Here is a 17,361-nt window from a genome sequence, read left to right as displayed (position 1 = left end):
AACGTATACTCCATTTTTTCTTAGAAATATATACAAAAGACATGACTTTTACTTGACCGTTCAGTAAGGGACTATGACTATTCACTTTAAACTCATGGGTCATCATATCATAGTGGAAAAGTATATTTAGCCTAAGATCAGTGGTTTCAGGTTCGAAACCATAAACCAACCCATTTCCCCTTCCTACCTTTGAAAACAAAAAACCAAAAGAAAAACCAACATGACTATGTTGGAAACTCTGAGAATGTATATGATGTTGAGGATGGCTAAACAAAGGGAAGCATGTGACAAATGGCATGGTGATATTGGGCCAAGGATCCATACGATCCTTGAGAAGAATAAGGTACAAAGCAGTAAGTGCATTGCTCATTTGGCAGGACAAAAAATATATCAAGTGGTGCATATGAGTGGGGTTCAATTTGCGGTTGATCTGGCTAAGCACACTTGCACATGTAGAGGGTGGAATTTGACTGGAATTCCTTGTGGGCATGCAATAGCTTGCATTTGTAGAAGGCATGAAGATCCTGTCAAGTATATACATTCATGTTATAAAAAGACATCATGGAAAAGGGCTTATGGACCTTTTATTCACCCTATAGCCAATGAAGAGCTGTGGGAACACACTAACTTTCCTCCCATTTTGCCCCCTGTGTATCATAAGCAACCTGGGAGACCCAAAAAAGTGAGGGCAAGAGAGAAAGATGAGAAACCAGCAACGCCTACTGGATCTAAGCTATCAAGATCCTTCCATGTCAAAATAAAATGCTCCATTTGTAGGAAGCAAGGCCACAACAAGAGAAAGTGCGATAAAAGAGGTGGTGCCAACAATATCAATAAGGTATTTAGCTTGATTGGTTTTCAAACATATCATTTGCAAGCACATGATATATGTTTATAATTACTGAATTCATTTGTAGGTAAAAAGACCAAGTGCATCAAGAGGCCAACCAAGAACTATCAGTGAACAAACAATTCAACCAAATTTAGCAAATACATCAACATACCAACCAAGCTCTAGCTTGCCAATGGAATCACAACCTGTTTCTTCTGTGACAACCAACACAACAAGGAAATTTAGGCTCAAGTCTCCTGCTAAGAAGACAAAGATTTAGAGATCATAGAGGACTTAATTGCTTGGTTATATTTCTGTTTTCAAATTAATTTGGAGTTTATTATAGGCATGTCCTGTATAAGGACTGCGTTGGTGTTTTGGTACTTGAATTTAGGCACTCCTAGAACTTGTTTGTCAATTGCAGATGTTTGGGACCTTTTTGGGATATTTATATATACTAAGAATGCAATTGATTCCTTCCCAAAACCCATGATGAAGTTACAAAATTTAAATTCTAGCTTTGATGTTAAATTTTTTGAATTTGCTGGATTAAGGGCGAGATAGAGTAATTGTAGTCTGATTTTTTTTTTCGATATGCAAACTTCCATTGAAATGAAGGACAAGCCTTTGAACAAATAGTGCAAGTCACAAAATGAATGCAGGAAGGCTTTGGCCAACCAAAAAAAAAAAAAAGGAAATATAGGAAGGCAACAAAATCAATGGACCATTACAATCTGATATGATATTTGGTGGAATAAAGACAATGGAGTAGAGAGAAGAGAGAGAGATATGGAGGTTAGCTTTAATTTTTGTATTTTTAATTCTGTTTTTTTATATATAATTATTCTTTGTTATAGTTAATTGACGAAAATACCCTTAAACTTAACGGAAATTTTAACGGAGTTAGACGTAGGTGGTGGATTGCAACACTTTACAAAGTTCAGGTGGTTAAAAATAAAAATTAAAAGTTCAGGTGATAATGACGCACATACCTAAAAGTTCAGGTGGTATTTATGCAAATTTCCCTTTTTTTAATATCAAAGTTGTTTTAATAGAAAGAACACTCCTTGTCTCCTTACAAACAAATTAGAGAGAACATGGGGAGTTACACAAGTAGTGAACTAAGGTCCTTGTCACGAGCTCCTCAGTCACACGTTTTTGATACAGCTATGTTGATATACATGCACCCTTCCCCCTTCAAGGTGTAAAATAACTTTGCCCATTCACTGATATTTTGCATCTATTTTATCCTTATCGTTAAGTTCGTTTAAAAATATATATATATATATATATATATATATATATATTTAAAGCACTGACACGACATGACATGAAAAATAATAACAAAACATTTTCTTTTAAAAAGCTTAGGTAAAAGAATTCACATCATCCCCTAAAGAGCAATCAAATTTTTTTTTTTTATAACCAATTTATATCCTAATAGTAATATAGCCAGATGGCGATCCCTCCAACAGCAAAAGCAGCTGCTGCAACTGCCCAAAGAACAATTGTCAGTGTTTTTGGTTTTCCCTTCTTTTTCGATTCTGGTGACGTGCTTGGTGTCGTAGAGTTAGTCAAACCCTCATTTCCACTTGCGTTGACGAGGACCAAAGAATTAAATTTTGGAATTTCTCCAGATAGCTGATTGTTGGAAAGTATCAACTGCGTCAATTCTCCCAATTGCGTCAAAAATGCGGGTATCCCACCAGAGAATTTGTTATTTGAGAGATCCAGAATTTCTAATCCCGTGAGCCTGGAAAGAGTTATCGGAATCGGTCCTTTGAAAAGATTGCTGCTGAGATTCAAAGCAATCTGCAAAGTAGTTGGCATGCTTGGAATGTCACCGCTCAAGTGATTTTCTCCAAGTTGGAGTTCCATCAGAGAAGTCATGTAGACAATATTTTCCGGTATCGAACCACTGAGATTGTTGCCTTGTAAATTCATGATAACGAGATTCTTCAAGCTTGCAACCGAAGGTGGTATCGAACCATTCAGAGAATTCCAGCTGATATTTAGAATCGACAAATTCGACAAACGAGAAATTTGAATTGGGATTTCACCAGACAAGTTGTTAAATTGAAGTTTCAAGACTTGAAGTTGGTTAAGGATACCCAACTCCACTGGCAAAGCCCCAGACAGCTGATTCTGAGCCAAATTCAACACTGCCAATGACTGGCAAGAACACAATTCAGGAGAAATCAATCCGGTCAATGAATTGTTTTCCAGCTCCAAGAAAGCTAAGTGTTGGAGTGTTGCAATGGCCGCAGTTGGAATTACATAATCAAGTGAATTGCTTCCCAATCTCAATCTGATCAAGCTCGGAGAAAGAGCTGTAGGTATCGATCCGTTTAACCTATTATTGGACAAATCCAGAGTCTGCAGATTCAATGGAGACAAAAGGTCCGATGGAATCGACCCACTTAAGGTATTATAGCTTAGGTCCAAATTTCTCAGATATTCTGTAATTCCCGCAGGAATTGAACCATTGAATTTGTTAGAATTTGCAGCAAAACGGGTAAGGCTTGTGATTTTGGAAAGGCTTTGTGGGATTTCACCAGATAAATCATTGGACGACAGAATCAAAACCTCCAACTTGGAGAGCTCTCCAATTGCACCAGGAACGGACCCAGAAATTTTATTTGCACTAAAATCAATCAGAGTCAAATTGCGGTAGCCCACAATATCAACAGGGATTATGCCATGAAACTTATTCATAGAAAGCTGAAGCTCCTTCAAGACCTTGGATTTTCCAAGACGGGTAGGAACAGAGCCAGTGAAATTGTTCAAGCTAAGGTTCAAACTTCTGAGCCCAACTAACCCATCTAACTCTAAATCAATGGCTCCACTCAACCTATTATGAGACAAGTCTAAGAACTCCAACCCAGCAAAACCAACAAATAGAGGCAAAGAACCCTCCAAATTGTTATAGCTAAAATTGAGTTGCTTGAGCTCATGAAGTTTTCCACAATCTGAGAGAAACTTAGATGGGATTTTGCTCAGACGATTGCCTGAAACATCAAGAATCTGCAAGGACTCAATCTGGCAAACAAGGGGCAGAAAATCTGAGGAAGATAGAGAAACCCAAGATAAGGAAATTTGGATGACAGATGAATCGGAAGGGGACTTGCAGCTAACTCCTTTCCACAAACATGGGTTTGGCTCTTTGTTGATATCCCATGAAATACTAGTGACATTTAGACTCTTGGAGAGATTGATCATAGTGGTTTTTTGGTTTGAGGATAGTTGAGAAAACACCATAGGATAAAAAGAGAAAGAGAAGGAAAAGAAGAAGAAGAAGGAGTACAAGGCCATTTCAGCTGTGCGTCAGACCTTGGACTAAATTTCTCTGTTATGAATTTGAACGCAATTGAAAACAGAGTTTTATAAACACAGAGAGGGTTTAAGGAAACCAACTTATTGATGGGGGTTTATGGCCGTTTTGGGGAATGGAAATTTGTGGGAGAAAAAGAGAGGAAACTCAAAATTTGTGGGACCCACACCCATTGGGTCAGTTCAGCAAGGAGACTGGACTGAGAGCTGATGAGACTTATGACAAAAAAAAAAAAAACAAATCAAAGAGCTGAGAGTAAACAAAAGTCTGAGTGGATCGTCTTCTCCCTTTTTTCCCCATCATCACGTAAGTGGAAAACCGAAGGAAATGATTTGGAAAATGATTTGGAAAAAAACAAAGTGTTGACTAGCTTGTTCAAAAAACGTGTAAGTGGAAATGATTTGGAAAATTTGTAACCCAAACAAGTCTGCTAGAATCTGAGAGGACTTGCTTCTTATTGCTACTTTTCTTTCAATCTAGGGCACCGCCGCGGCCCTGGACCTTGATCAAAAGGACTCCACACTTTTTATGTATATGCGTATATTTTTTTGGACCTCCGAAACTATATAATTTCTGCAACAATAACGCGGATTATGATTAAAAATCGTGTGTCAAAACTTGGCCAAAAAAAAGTTTAAGAGAATCCTATATAATCTCTTATTTTATTTCATCATTATTTGGTAAAACGTTTTTCCAATGCCGTTAACTGCAAATTAGTTTCGAATTTGGGCCGGAAATTTTCTTAGTTGTACTCATAAACTCATATGTATTCAATGAATTGTCTAAGGGTTAATTTCAGTTTATTACTCTGTATTTGTAACATAAAGACATGCCAGCTTGTTCAAAAAACGCGCAAGTGCAAACTACTTTGAAAATTTGTAACCCAAACAGGTTTGCTAAACCCTGAACCCGAAAACGGAACAAAAATTTATGAGCACTATATGTACTCTATACCACTTGAAAACTAAACCAAATAAGTCAGTGTTCTTTAAACAAAAACAATATGATATTCTTGAAACACACAGTATGTATTCTTAAAAATTGATGTTCTTTAAGCAAATCCAGTTTCCACTTCCTGTAGTTAATTCCTGTAAGTGGTTCTTATGGAGCCGAGGTTCTTGGAAATGGCATTCAAAACTGGCATTCACTGAATAAGCAAATACAAATTTATAAATAAACCCAATCCTAGACATGTATTTATAAAAAACCCAAGCACTATTTAAACATAGAAACACACCCAAAATCAACCCCAAAGTCAACTTTTTGGGTGTGTTTATAAATGGGTTTTGAGTGTGTGTAATGATGGGTTTTGGGTGTGTTTATATATTTAAATAGTGCTTGGGTTTTTTTATAATTTCAACCCCCATTTTGGGTGTTTTAGTGAAACGCCCATAAGCAAATGTGAAAATCTTTATCCCAAATCTGTATCATATTCTCACCTTTAGACAGAGTATATGCTGTTTTCTTTATTATAACACCAACACATGATTACCATATGAATTAGCTTTATTAAAAACTTTCACCTTTAGGCAGAAAGATTTTATTATTCATATGGTATTATACCACTGTCATTCGAACCACATAGAACAGTCTTGCTTTGGCATGACTAATCTGAATTAATTTTAAAAAAAAATTCATTAATTCAAAACTAAATAATTAATTTAAATCTTAAATGCCCAAGTGCCCCAAGGTCCAAGGCATCTTTTTGATAAATAAATGTTGTATATTATATATTCAATGCCCAATTGATTTCTACTTGGCCCAACTTTCAATTACCTTCTGTGGGCTAACTTCCAATTACCTAGTATGACCCAAATTCCAAGTACCAAATGTATTTTAAAAGTATGGCGAGCGGCAATACTATTTTTAATGAAATTAAAAATAAACCCCAAGTATAGCCGCCCGGCTATACGTTTGAAACGTATTATGTTAACTTTAGTAAAAACAAAAGGTCAAAAATATTCTTGAAATCTGTTATTTTCAATACTATAGCGGGGCGGTTGTACTATTTATTAAAGAAATTTTTAAAAAAACCCCTGCAATGAATCAATTTTGTTTTTTAACTTGTTTCTTCTTTTTTCTTAGGCTAACTTACCTTACTACCAAGCATATGAATGTTCAATATATATTATTTTTGGTCAATAATATGCAAAATTGTGTGTATAATAAGTGAACTTTGTGTGTATTGTTGATAATTTTGTAAAGACACGTGTATTTAACATGGGAAATCCGCACGTATGTGTATTGTACGTTTTACTTGTGTACGAAAAGTGGAAGTATTGTTGAAAACTACGTATGTATATGTATAACACGATTATTAAACGACAATATATTATACTATTTATTATTAAAAATAGAAAAATAAGCCCCCAATAAAATTAATTAAACTAATTTAAATTAATTTTAAAAAAAATTCATTAATTTAAAACTAAATAATTAATTTAAATCTTAAATACCTAAGTGCCCCAAGCCCAAGGCCATCTTTTTTATAAATAAATGTTGTGTTTCTGCGTGTTTTTTACTTTTTACTTTTTTACGCGCAACAACTCAGCAACTGAGTCACCAAGTTATCACACCGACCTTTCATTTTACATTTTGAAAACCAAAATAGCGCCACAACAATACATTCCCTCTTCTTTTCGTCTCTGTCTGTCTCTCTCTATCTCTCTGTTTCTCTGCAACAAGTAAGCGAAAGCGATCGAGTGAGACTATTGAGTTCAACGATTGAGCGAGTGATTTTCTCTGCAACGATTGAGCGAGTGATTTTCTGGGTTCTCTCTCTGTAACGACTGTGTGAAATTTTGGGTTCTGAAATCAAGAATGGCGTGGTCTGCTATAAAGCGCAGACAATTGGAGGATGGTTTTGGTTCCTTTGAGTTTCAGTTTCAGACCCAGAAGAGGATAAGGTCTTCTAGGGTTTCTGAGAATGTAGCCGTTGAGGAAAAGTCGACCGTTGGTCTTCCTCTGCGCAAGGGTCTGGCTTCGTCTGCTACAAAAAATGCCGACCCTGAATCAGAAGATCTGGGTTTTGATGAAATCTGTCAGACCCAGAAGAGGAAGAGGTCTTCTAGGGTTTCTGAGACCCAACGGAATGTAGCCGTTGAAAAAAAGTCGACTGTTGGTCTTCCTCTGTGCATGGGTTTGGCTTCGTCTGCTACAAAAAATGCCAACCCGGAATCAGAAGAGGGTTTTGATGAAATCTGTCAAACCCAGAAGAGGAAGAGGTCTTCTAGGGTTTCTGAGACCCAACGGAAGGAAAAGTCGACTGTTGGTCTTCCTCTGCGCAAAGTCAAAGGTTTGGTTTCGTCTGCTTCAAAAGAGACGTTGGATTGTTCCAAAGTCTTGGATTCTCTGATGAACCTCGGCCATGCGAGCTACTTCAACAAGCCTGTTGTTGATCCTGTGGCTGAGAATTTACCGGGTTATTTCGACGAAATCTGGAGGCCGATGGATTTGGGTACTGTGAAATCGAAATTGGAGAAGGGTGTCTACTCCAGCGCTGATGGCTTTGCTGCTGATGTCAGGCTTATCTTCTCAAACGCTTTCAGATATTTCCCCCTTGGGAGTAGAAATCGTGCAGCAGCCAAGCATCTCAGTGGGGTTTTTGAGACCCAGTGGAAAGAAGCCGAGGAGAAAATGTCAAAGACTGCTTGTCCTCCTCCTACTCCTCCTCTGCCCAAACGGAGACCAAATGGCAAGAGCTCTTCTGCTTGTAGGGTTCTTATACAAAGTCAAGAGGTTGTTGGGGTTTCTGATTCTCACTCAGTTAAGTCAACCAAAGATGATGACTTGGGCACCCTTGTACATCATGCCATGTATCAGGCCACAGACAATCTTTCTCCATGTAAGGCTAGGCGAATTCAGTCGCTCAAGATGCGATTTTCAGGTACAATACGAAAAGCAAACAAGATACTTAAGGGTCTACCTGATTCTCCACCAAGGAGAAAATTGATGCATCGGATGGATCAAAGGGAATTGGCTCGCCATGCCGTTTTGAACATGGAGAAGTCAGTCCAATTTGAGGACCCTTTAAGGGATCTCAAACAACTTGAGATTCTGTGTGGCTGTGGCAGTGAAAGGGTCTACCTTGGATTGCCTCTTAAGCATTTGGGTTTGTACCTCAAAGAAGATGACGAGTTACAGGGTCAGGACGAGGAGGCTTTTCTGAATGCAGATCAGGAGGAAGGCGAGATCTGCTGGCGGAAAGCGATTGGGAGGAAGGTGAGATCCGCTCATGAAGTACAGGTTAGAGTTTACAAGGAAAATGAGACATAGGTTACAAGCCACCTTGCCTCTGTTATTTGTTGTATATGGTAAGTAGTTGAATATATACTTTAGTAATTCTGATTTTTTATTGTTGAGATGCCTGATTTGGAATATAACCCACTGCTTGACAAGATGGATTACTTAGAATCTTGTTATTAGGGAATCTCTTTAAGTTTTACTTTCTAGTTTGTTATAGATGAGGTTTCCAATGTGGATATGGTAGTATCTACCTGATGCAATCCTACACATCCAGATATCTTGGAAACATTAGCAAAGTATGCACTGTTATGATGCATATAAGATAAAATGTGTGTATGTTCTGTTGTGTGTGTTTGTGTATACTATCGATGTTCATTGGCCATAAACATTTTACATTTCATATCATACATTGTACATGTCAGATGAAGTGGACCACTGTGCTCTCTCTCTCTCTACTCTTTGTATTTTTTATTTCGTTTTTTTTTTTTTGTGCCAGTTTTTGTGTGATTGCTATTTGATGGCTAATGCAACTGAGAGCGAATGGTTTGGGCACGAGGGACAAAAGTATGTAAGTTTGCAATAAAACTGAAATCAAATTACACAGAAGCTTATCAAGAACTTGGAGACAATCTCCCATCTTTGCAGGTGCATCAGCAGCAGCCTTTCTTTCCCTATGAACATAAACCATAGAGTAATTCCAAACTCCCGCTAATCAGGTTTCTGCATCTTTAAGTTTGTTTTGATTTATTAAAGGAATGAAATGATGAATAAGTGTTTGGCATCTGTACAAATAAAATGATTTCTTGTATAAGCTGTTCAGTTGCAAAGGTTGTTGCTATGGAGGGTGCTCCACTCGTCTAATCCCAGCATTGGCATTTGCTTCAGTAACCCTGATAATCAGGTACCCCATCTCCGTTTCACCTCTAAATTTATGCTTTAAAGATGAATGACATTTCATGCAACAATTTACAGAGCTGCTACTGTTTAGGAAATCTATGCTACCAATTTGTGTTTGTTGGTTTCATCTTGTCAGGTGTTTATGCCTTGTTTAGGAAATCTAGGTAAATAAAATTTGTGTTTGTTAATACAGACGTTGTGCCTTGTAGAGTTTTCAGTTTGCTGTTCCCAGCACTTATCCAAATTTCATATTATGTTTGAGCTAGTATAGAAGCTTGGGATTTCTCCTTATAATGGTTTTTTCTTTCAATTTCTTTTGGCTTGGTGGCTGGTACAGTTTGCAGTTTGCATTGCTGTTGTAGTTGTGTTGCCTTCATCATCCCTTCAATAGGGTTATATCATGGCTATTTCAGTTGAAAATGTTAAAGATTGTGTATTAGTATTTGTTTTTGTTAAATTGAAAAGGAAAATGGAGTGTCAAAATTCCATTACTGATGGAATGGTAATGATGCAAGACAGAATCATTGTTTTTGTGTTGCCTTCAGTCATTGCTTTCTGTGCTAGTTTTTCTTTTTAATTTTTGGTTTAATCAAGAATGGTAATGAGGCAAGACAGTATATTTAGCATCTTGACCAACAAATTATTCCTTGTTAAAGAATGTGTCTGCATCTTTTTGTTGGTTTTGATTTAATAACGATTTCTTGTCAAAGATGTTCATTTGCAAAGGTTATCGGCTGGTCAGTTCCTGTCCCCCCATGTAATGTGTGTTCCCCCTTGTCTAATCCCAGCATTGGCATTTGCGTTAGTAACTCTGATAATCAGGTACTCCATCTTCATCTCTCCTCTAAACATATGAAATAATCCAATTAGTGTTTTCTTTGTTTTGTCTTTTGTGGCTTAGATTTATCTCTCCCTTTTTATTTTTATTTTCTGGGGTGTCATTTATGTTGTTGTCACTATGGTTACGTTTCAAAGATCAATGACATTTCATGCAACAATTACAGAGTTGTTACTGGTTTAGGAATCTATGCTACCAATTTGTGTTTGTTGGTTTCATCTTGTCAGGTGTTTGTACCTTGTTTAGGAAATCTGGGTAAATAAAATTTGTGTTTGTCATACGGACTTTGAGCCTTGTAGAGTTTTCAGTTGCCTATTCCCTGCACTTGTCCAAATTTCGTACTAGTATGATTTTCACTGAGAACTTGGGTTGATGAAGAAGAGAGGTTATAATTTTTAAACCATACTATCTGCATCTTATGAGATTTGGAGGTAGTGTGAACATTATATATGGATTAGAATGCCCAGAAAGAAGACGTGGTTTTTTATTTATTTAAATTGCCGTATCTGCTAATAAAATTGAGCAGAGCACTGGTTAGAGTTTATTAGTCCTGTATTATTTCACCTTTTTAAGTCCTCTCAATTTTTCTTTGATTATAATTTTACTTGCTCTAGTTTCTAACTGTTTGAGTTTTCCAAGTGTTATGTGTATCAGAGTAGAATAACTAGTAAGGTTGGCTTGGTACACCATAAGTTGACATAACAACCCCAATTTTTCTGAGTGTGAGGCTTTTAACTTTGAGCTCATATAACCCCAATTCTCTCACTCTGACTCTCAGAGGTCTTAATCTCTGAGCTCTGCAAACCCTAACTAACGCGAATAATCAAGCTCTGTTACAGTTGGTATGAGAAAGCCACTTCCATTCAAACTCTAGAGGTCAAACCCTTCTTCATTTGTTCTTCTTTTGAATTTTTGTCTTGTAAGTCATTTAATCGCTAATAAATCCCTGCATAAACTGAGAAATTCCATCTTAAATCAGAGAAATTTTATATGTACAACATATATATTTGTTGTTTATGTTGAGTGCAATAGTTATTAGTTTTGGTACTTTCTGTATATAATTTTGTTTGAGCTAGTATAGAAGCTTGGGATTGCTCCTTATAATGGTTTTTTCCTTTTTCTTTTGGCTTGGTGGCTGGTACAGTTTGCAGTTTGCATTACTGTTGGAGTTGTGTTGCTTTCATCATCGCTTCAATAAGGGTTATATCATGGCTATTTAAGGTAAAAATGATTAAGATTTTGTATTAGTATTTGGTCTTGTTAAATTTACAAGGAAAATGGAGTAAAAATTCCATTACTGATTGTTCTAATAGGTTTTCTTGTGACCTTCCATATAGTAAATGATTTGTTATCTTTGGTTTAGGCTTAGGCTCGTTATGCACAAGAACTCATTCCTCCTTATCAAACAAATCACAGTTTAACACCTGTCCACTTATCTTTCCTTCTTCTGTTTTCCTTTCTTTTTTCTTTTTCTCAAGGAGCCATTCCTCCATGGTCAAGTGTCAACTCAAAATTGTGATTTGTTTTTATAGCATAAGAACCTAAACTTGTTCTTAAAAAACTGCTGCTTTCTATTATAAAATGTATCTCAATTATTTCTAAAAATGCTATAAAAAGGTTTGTGCTGTGATCTTTTTGTAATAGCTTCTATAATGATGTCTTGGATGCTATAATACTTCCATTTTGGCTTAGAGGGATCCATACATGCCGCTCAAAGACGATGAGGTCTTTGACCATGTACATGGGAGGTAATGATAAATTAGAGGTCTTGGCTATAGACCATGGGTCAGTTAGTACTTTTGGGATGCTGGGAAGATCATCACGTGGAGATACAGAGGAGCTATTGGCTTAGACTCAGATTCTAAGATCAACAGGAGCGGCTGAGAAGGTTGGAGGTGGTTATCCCTAGCTTTCTTACCTCAACTGGTTATTTAGTCTCATCTTAATTTATAGCCAAATTATTCTTAAAATTTTTGTTTATCTTTCATTTCTGAGGTTCACACATTATTACTTGGAAGAACCGTTAATTAGGAAGCTTCACTGAGAACTTGGGTTGATGAACAAGCAAGGTTATAATATTTAAAGTATAATATCTGCATCTGATGAGATCTTGAGGTAGTTTAAGCATTATATATAGATTAGAATGCCCAGCAAGCAGTAGTGAATTTTTATTTAAGTTGCCGTATCTGGTAAATGAAATTGTATACAGCTCTGGTTAGAGTTTATTTAGTATTGTATTATTTCACCCTTTCAAACGTTTTCTGTCAATGTCCATGAGCACAAATTTAAGTCCACTGAAATTTTCTTTTATTATCATCAATGACTGAAAATCAAATCAATGGAAATCTTAGAAGTTCCACGTTTTAAACAATTGCCAGAGCTGATGAAGGAACTCCAAACAAAACAAAAACAAAAAAACAAAAATTGAAACCATTTTTATTTGGACATGTTAAACAGGATCTATGGTTCTGATCATTTACACACAAAAACGTGTACTTTCTGATGTGACTAAGCACTGCAGTGGAGAAGAGATTCTAATGGGGAACAGAAGCAGTTTCTGTTTCTGTTTGGTGTGTAATTATACTTTCCCTTGCTCTGTAGTTTCTAACTGTTTAATTTTTCCAAGTGTTTATGTGTATCAGAATAGAATAAGTAGTAAGGTTTGCTTGGCACACCATAAATTTGACTTGTTTTGCTTTGCCCTTCTACAGTTTAAAAACTTGTACATAAGGCCCCATTTGATAACCATTTCAATTTTAGTTTTTAGTTTTTAGTTTTCATTTTTTTGTGCTAGAGTATAGAGGAAGATGAGAGTGAGAATAAGAGTGAGGATGAGATTGAGAGAGAGGATGAAAGGGGGGATGGGAGGGAGGAGTAACAAAAGTGTTGAAAGTGCAAACAATTTCAAATAGATTTCAGTTTTTAGTTTTTTTTTTCACTTTTATTACTACTCCCATCTTCCCTCTCAATCCTATCTCTACTCTCGTTCTCACTTCCATTCTCCCTCTTTTTCTACTCTAGCACAAAAAATGAAAACTAAAAACTAAAATGAAATGGTTATCAAACAGGCCCTAAGTAAACTTGTTTTCCAAAATGTATGGATTTTTGGGGTGTGTATAGGTTGTTCGGATTTTAGCATTGCGTTAATTTATTTTGATTAAATTATGGTCAAGATATGTCCTGGATCCTTTTTTCAGGAGATAGGAAGCAAGTCTAGCATTTCAAGAGTTTCTTTTTCTTTTATTAACTACAGCTGTCAACTCTTTGGGTTCTGATTTTCTGATCGTCATTCTAAGTCTTCTATTTGAGCATGATATTGTCTTTTTGTTTTGATTTGCGGATGGTTATCGTGTTCACTCTAACTTCTTTTTTTCCTGTATCTTTTGTGCCTTAAAGTTATCTTGCTCTCTTTTCCTCGTTATTGGGTTAGTTTGCGACCTAGTTTTGTTTTCACTAGTATTTTGTATGAGATCATTGGAAAATTTGTTTAAAGACATCTTTGGTTCCAATTCTTCATTGCTGGTTTTATCTTGTTTGATGTTTGAGCCTTATTTTCTGGTACTAAGATGTTTGAGCCTTATTTTCTGGTACTAAAATGTTTGAGCCTTGTTTTCGAGTACTAAGATGTTTGAGCTTTATTTTTGGGTTTTGAGATGTTTGAGCTTTATTTTAAACTTTGCTGCAATTCCTGCGATTTAGAAATCAAGGAATTCAACCCCAATGAATGAACCCCATAATTTGCCTCAACACTTTAAACAATATATATTTTAAGATAACGATATATTCAAGTTACCATCCAAATGTTGGCATTTGCGTGAAATATACTCTTGAAGAAGAGAGCTTTTCTCTGAGACATAGGTACCCGTATTCTTTTTTTACCTTATCTTTTATTGGGCTAGTTTGCTAACCTTTTTTGGTCATGGTTTATGTATAAGATCATTTGAAAATTTGCTTGTTCGAATTTAAAAAGCTGCGACAGTTTAAAGTAATCTTTTGTCCCAATTCTTCATTGCTGGTTTTATCTTTTATGATGGTGAACTTTATTTTCAGGTGCAAAGATGTTTGAGATCCAAGGTATTCTTTTTCTTATTTTTTGTTTTTTTCATGGTTTCAATATTGGTCTTAGTAAAATAAAAGAATTGACATATGGGCACAAATTGTGGGGATAAATGGACATGATAAGAAAAGCAACAAAGATAATAGATTTACCTATTCCATTGTCTGATTGAGAATCAATTACACTGGATTTAATCCTCTTTTTCTTTTGGGTTTTGATCAAGATCTGGTTGCATAAGGTTGGCCGTTGTCAAACCTGGCAAGTCCAAATCAAATTTTGCTAATAACAGAGTCAAATAGCATGGTACTGAGACATTGTGCATTGGAGATTTTTCTGTTATCTGTTTTCTGTACTTACCTTACCCCATACTAATATGATTTTCATGGGATTATGTGCACTATATGAGATCTGGAGGTAATTGTGAGTACATGTTATACGATCCGAATGACCAGAAACAGTTTATGATTTGAGTTGCAGTATTTAATTCGCTACTAGCTAATCGTTACATTATTAGTGGACCATGAATGGTCAGTTCTCTTCAATTATATGGGGAATATAATGCTCTCATTCGAGTTTATTAAGTATTGTATTGTTTCACATGTTCTGAATATTTACGTACATTTAACCTTTAACTAAAGGAAAACCTTGGTGCAGTATCATCAAACCCTTAGTGAAAATGTCCATTAGTGCCATTCACATATTTCTTTGTGATGTTTCTGTTTCTTGACGGTTCTTCAGGGAAATTGAAGCATTTCTCATAATATGTCTCTCTTGTGCTATCTCTTTGCGTAAATAATGTCATATATGATGAAAACTATGGGGTGTGTGCCCCCCTCCTAATCGCAGCATTGACATTTGCTTCAGTAACCCTGATGATCAGGTACCCGATCTTCATTTCTTCTCTAAATTTATGAAATAACCCAGTTAGTCTTTTCTTTGTTGCCATTGTGCCTTAGATTTCTCTCTCCCATTTTATTGATTTTTTCCCTGAGCTCTCATTTATGGTATTGTCACTATGGTTTTGTTTTAAAGATGAATGACATTTGATACAACAATTTACAGAGCTGTTACCTTTAGAAAATCTATGCTACCAATTCGTGTTCGTTAGTTTCATCTTGTCAAGTGTTTGAGCCTTGTTTAGGAAATCTGTGGTAAATAAAATTTGTGTTTGTTTGTAGAGTTTTCATTTACTTATTCCCTGCACTTATCCAAATTTCATACTAGTATGATTTTCATTGAGAACTTGGGTTGAAGAAGAGAAGTTATAATTTTTAAAGTATACTATCTACTTTTTATGAGATCTTGAGGTAGTGAGCGTTGTGTATGGATTAGAATAGAATGCCCAGCAAGAAGCAGTGGTTTTTTATTATTTATTTTTAAGTTGCCTTATAAATTTGTATAAATAAAATTGTGTAGAGCTCTGGTTAGAGTTTATTTGGTATTGTATTTCTTCACCCCATAAACATGGCTTTGTATTTTAGCACTGGATTAAATGTATTTTAAATATTCAAACCCCTTTAGTGGGCTGGAATATGTTTTGTATGATGCGTTTGCGCAGGCGTGCCACTATTAGTAACGTTAAGTCAATGTAATTTCGACAAAAATGGAATAGAAGCCTTGCAACTAATGAAATCTTAACTGATTTTTAAGTCATTGCGCTCTAAGTGGGGAACTGACATGGATTGATTATTTTCTATGTCCGGAATATTAAAGACTTCAAAATTCCACTTGCATGATGTAAGAACTCAAAGAATAAAACGCTGAAATTGTAATCGAACCAAAAGAACTTCAATTAAAGGAGATATTAATGTGTTTGAATGGGTAGTACAAGTTAAAGAAATCGAAAAAGAGCCCAATTGGACCAGAATAGAAGCAAAAGGAAGACAAACGAATTGGACAAACTTGAACAGGAATGCAGTAGTGCTTAAATCATCACAATTAGATTTACACATCAACTGGAAATCTTACCATCTAACATGAGTTGTCAACTGAAAACCCGAATTGAGAAGAAGTTGATATCTATTTGAGAGAGAGATTGTGTGTCCTCTTTGTGCCTTCTAAATCCGGTAATATAGCCCTCTCAATTGCATGGTGATGGCAAGCCAAGTAGCCCAAATACTAGGAAACAACTTTCCCTAGATTACTATTGAAATTAAGCAGTCAAAGATTTTCTTTGAAGTGATGTTGAACCAAAATGCATGAAATGATGCCTAAAATGATATCGATTCCCAAAATATCCGTAATTGGAGGGATACTATTTGCACGGCGGATATCTTCATCATTTTGATAACACAACTTGCCGTGTTATAATTATAGGAAAGTATAAGAACCCGATTATTTCCCTTTAAGAAGTTCACTATGTTGGGTGGAAGACACAAAATAATTAAAGATAACTACATTGAAATGGGTTTGGATTTGGATGAGGAAATTTAAAGTACTAAGGAATTCATGAATGATGAAATTTAAAAATGACTGAAATTAATGTCTTATAATTTGTAAAGTTTCTTGTTTGGCTACCAAATTTAAACACGGAATTTAATGTTTATCATCTCGGAATATTAGAAATGACGACCATTGGAAGAAAATAACTCGGAATTTAGCTAAAATTCGGGAATTGAAGAGAAGAAAGTGATATTTCCATTGTTTGACAACTTAAACATGGAACTTATTAAATGATGCGTGGGAAAAATCATGGAAATTGTGGATCGAGATTCCTAGGTTTAATTTACGTCAAAAGAGTCATTTCACAATTCCAATTGAGTATGAATTTATTTTCGCTATAATTTTTGTCATTTACAAAATTCGAAAACTCAAAACACTGAAATTAATCATTCCCAGAAATTTAAATGATGAAGATCTAAATTCCATCATTTATGTGGCAAAAACTCGCGAAATTCCCACGATTCTAGGTAATTTTCAATTCATTCGTCCAAATAGAAGATTAAAGTTGGTATTTATGACCTCCAAATTCCATGTTTTTCCCCACATGGAATTTTTGGATTTCTTTGTTTTTTTTATCCAAACACGGGAACTGGTTTATGTCAATTTAGAAATTCTGACTTCTGTCAAAATCCATTTGGATGAAGAAATTGAACATTACATAGAATTCTAAAATGATGGAATTTAAATTTTCATCCTTTCAATTTCTGGCAATTGAAGAT

At 35.6% G+C, this 17,361-nt stretch overlaps 3 protein-coding genes across 7 annotated transcripts; 2 read left to right on the top strand and 1 right to left on the bottom strand.

Moving 5' to 3' along the window:
- Positions 1–226: 226 nt before the first annotated feature.
- LOC107881085 (uncharacterized) lies at positions 227–1,112 on the top strand. Its single transcript, XM_016794150.2, has 2 exons — positions 227–838; positions 918–1,112. Exons 1-2 carry the CDS (start codon positions 227–229, stop codon positions 1,110–1,112), a joined length of 807 nt encoding a protein of 268 aa, XP_016649636.2.
- A 1,058-nt stretch (positions 1,113–2,170) lies between these two features.
- LOC103336111 (uncharacterized) lies at positions 2,171–4,354 on the bottom strand. Its single transcript, XM_008239149.2, has one exon. The coding sequence runs from the start codon at positions 4,142–4,144 to the stop codon at positions 2,270–2,272; it is 1,875 nt and encodes a 624-aa protein (XP_008237371.2). The 5' UTR covers positions 4,145–4,354; the 3' UTR covers positions 2,171–2,269.
- A 2,462-nt stretch (positions 4,355–6,816) lies between these two features.
- LOC148915762 (uncharacterized) lies at positions 6,817–15,742 on the top strand. Of its 5 annotated transcripts, XM_089055392.1 has the most exons (6): positions 6,817–8,408; positions 8,905–8,972; positions 9,054–9,099; positions 9,229–9,309; positions 10,032–10,127; positions 11,288–15,742. In XM_089055392.1, exons 1-6 carry the CDS (start codon positions 6,984–6,986, stop codon positions 11,339–11,341), a joined length of 1,770 nt encoding a protein of 589 aa, XP_088911518.1. In that variant the 5' UTR covers positions 6,817–6,983; the 3' UTR covers positions 11,342–15,742. The 5 variants fall into 5 exon arrangements, 2 of the variants coding, with proteins under 2 accessions (XP_088911518.1, XP_088911519.1); XR_016128223.1 differs by lacking the exon at positions 11,288–15,742 and having other exon boundaries at positions 6,818–8,408; positions 9,054–9,124; positions 10,016–10,059; XM_089055393.1 differs by lacking the exons at positions 10,032–10,127; positions 11,288–15,742 and having other exon boundaries at positions 6,818–8,408; positions 9,054–9,124; positions 9,229–9,350.
- Positions 15,743–17,361: the final 1,619 nt, after the last annotated feature.

This window comes from Prunus mume, linkage group LG6, assembly GCF_029339155.1.
Source record: "Prunus mume cultivar Tortuosa linkage group LG6, ASM2933915v1, whole genome shotgun sequence".
Classification (NCBI taxonomy): Eukaryota; Viridiplantae; Streptophyta; class Magnoliopsida; order Rosales; family Rosaceae; genus Prunus; species Prunus mume.
The sequence above is the reverse complement of the archived record's forward strand: the minus strand, read 5'-3'. Positions and strand labels throughout refer to the sequence as shown.